At 37.8% G+C, this 2137-nt stretch overlaps 1 protein-coding gene across 1 annotated transcript; it reads right to left on the bottom strand.

Annotated features, from left to right (window-relative positions):
- Positions 1-333: 333 nt before the first annotated feature.
- Positions 334-2119, bottom strand: LOC110413285 (3-methyl-2-oxobutanoate hydroxymethyltransferase 2, mitochondrial-like). The gene is made up of 3 exons (XM_021424049.2): positions 1977-2119; positions 834-887; positions 334-745 (listed from the first exon to the last, which is right to left on the bottom strand). The coding sequence occupies exons 1-3, from the start codon at positions 2106-2108 to the stop codon at positions 476-478; spliced, it is 456 nt and encodes a 151-aa protein (XP_021279724.2). The 5' UTR covers positions 2109-2119; the 3' UTR covers positions 334-475.
- Between the last annotated feature and the right edge of the window lie 18 nt (positions 2120-2137).

The following is a 2137-nucleotide window of genomic DNA, read 5'->3' as shown; positions in this document are numbered from 1 at the left end:
TTAGATGGCACAGATCACAAATTTGCCTTGAGAAGTTATGGCCCCTAAGCTTGCTGAAGATATCATTGTTGGATGTGTTGCCGAAATGTTTTCCACACTAAATCCAATGGTTTTAATTCATGAACTGCATTTGTTGAGCCTTCTCTGGAGATCATAGTCATTTGCCAACATATGAATGAAGCTTTATTAGGCCTATAATTCTCTTATCTCCAGTCCTGGATGCTACTTTCAGGTTTTCCATTATAATTCAAATAGGAATTATAGCTCCAAGATCACTGCAGTTCATACAAATGCCATTCCTCAACCATGAAAAAAAATGGGCAAATCTGCAAATTCAGCTCAATAATTATTTCATTCGAACAGTTGAGCAGTACTAAGAGCTTCACACAAAAAGAAAAAAAATGATGCCGAAAAGAATGGCATTATTTTGTTCCTAAATAAATTTGATTAAGGCAAAGCTGCAGAAAACTCGAGCCTATTTAGTTTCCTTGGGGCTTCCTGGCGTCTGGGCATTGTGTGCTGTATCCATTTTCTCCGCTGCTGCAGTTGCTGCAGATGCTGCCTTGTCTAAACCCAATTTCTCTAACTCCTTAAAGAAACCATTCACATCATCAGCATTCATTTTGTATGGGCTGTGGGAAGGACCGGGGAATGAACCATTTGTTACTTCTTCCTTGTACTCCAAAAGAGCTTTATTGATGACATCTCCTATGCGAGCATACTGCTTACAGAACTTTGGAGTAACCTGCAGAAGGTAAAAACATCCCTTTTTGAGAACACTTCTCGTAAGGAAAAAAGAATTTGCCAGACAGAGTGGCAATTGTGTGCTTAACCTTTGCATGATGTGGGTGTTGCAGCATTCCGAGTAGATCATGGTATACTAGCACCTGCATCAACAGTGGGATTAAAATAAACTGCAAGTATTCATACGTGCAACAAAAATGCCAACCATTTCTTTCTTTGTGAAGTAAACAGAAGAAGATCAAAAGGTCTGGAACATGATCATACAACGTTATGACATAAAAACGTAGCCTGTCAGTCTCTTCAAAGCAAATATGATAACACCATATGGTGTGAATACAGAGCACTACAGTTAAAAGTCAACAAATGATCCAGATAAACTAAAAACAATGTTAATATTCTACCACAAAAGAGTAGTACGATAATTTGAATAAAAACTTAAAAAAAACTTGTAAAGAAGCTAGAAAGCTATGTGCAGGAAGCAACAGTGGTGAGCTTTTGTATCAAGCCGAAGTTTTCTCTACAATACTCAGGAGAAAGATTTTCTGTTGCTGGATGCCTGATATTGCATAAAATCTAACCTATATCCATGACAGTACCAGCGAAACACGTTGGCTGAAACAGCAAAAGTAGAACTCCCATTATGAGTAAGACTCTGTTTTCAAGGTCCAATTTCAGCTAAAGACTCGTATATAAGAAATACAATTGACATGCCATAGCATCAAACTAAGCTTTTCTCTATGATAGCATCAGCCAAATAGCTTGGTTGTACTTATATGTCACCAACCCTAAGTGGATATGCTGATATCAGTAACATGTTCTCTTCTGTTTCTCTTAATATAAAGAAGAGACCACAATTATGCAATAAAACTAGTTACTGGAGTGCAACCCCTAAATTCTGCTTATCTAACGAACTTTATAGATAATGGCAACCTACCATTTGCTCTAAGCTTCATAGAACTACAATTCACCTCTTTATCATACTCAATTTGATAGGCAGTTCTCAAAGCAGAAACGGATACAAGGAGTTTGTAAACTTATGATTTCAACATTTACCAAGAACTGCAAATCCTAATAAAGACTAACAATTCTACAATTCATTATGATAACAAAAGGAAACATATTTTTATGATGCACAACAAAGAATTCTATTCCAAAAGCAGTTATGTAATTACGGCAACGTGGGCACATAAATTTAAGGAGCCCAGAAGTAATAATAGTAGTCCAAAACTAACCTGTCCACTGCAAAAGGGTCCAGCTCCAATGCCAATTGTGGGAATTTGAAGAGCAGATGTGGCTGCAGCAGCCACAGGTGCTGGCACACATTCCAAAACAACAGAGAAGCATCCAGCATCCTGCAAAGCCATTGCAGTCTCCACAACCTGCATAAACCAAC

The sequence above is a fragment of the Theobroma umbraticum genome, unplaced genomic scaffold, assembly GCF_002168275.2.
Source record: "Theobroma umbraticum cultivar Fairchild unplaced genomic scaffold, ASM216827v3 scaffold_4.1, whole genome shotgun sequence".
NCBI classification, from domain to species: domain Eukaryota; kingdom Viridiplantae; phylum Streptophyta; class Magnoliopsida; order Malvales; family Malvaceae; genus Theobroma; species Theobroma umbraticum.
The sequence above is the reverse complement of the archived record's forward strand: the minus strand, read 5'-3'. Positions and strand labels throughout refer to the sequence as shown.

Coding starts and splice junctions, on each gene's coding strand:
- LOC110413285 (XM_021424049.2), bottom strand. CDS start 2,108: ATGGCTTTGCAGGATGCTGGATGCTTCTCTGTTGTTTTGGAATGTGTG. Junction 888..1,976: donor GACCCTTTTGCAGTGGACAG/GTTAGTTTTGGA, acceptor CTGTTGATGCAG/GTGCTAGTATACCATGATCT. Junction 746..833: donor AACACCCACATCATGCAAAG/GTTAAGCACACA, acceptor TACCTTCTGCAG/GTTACTCCAAAGTTCTGTAA.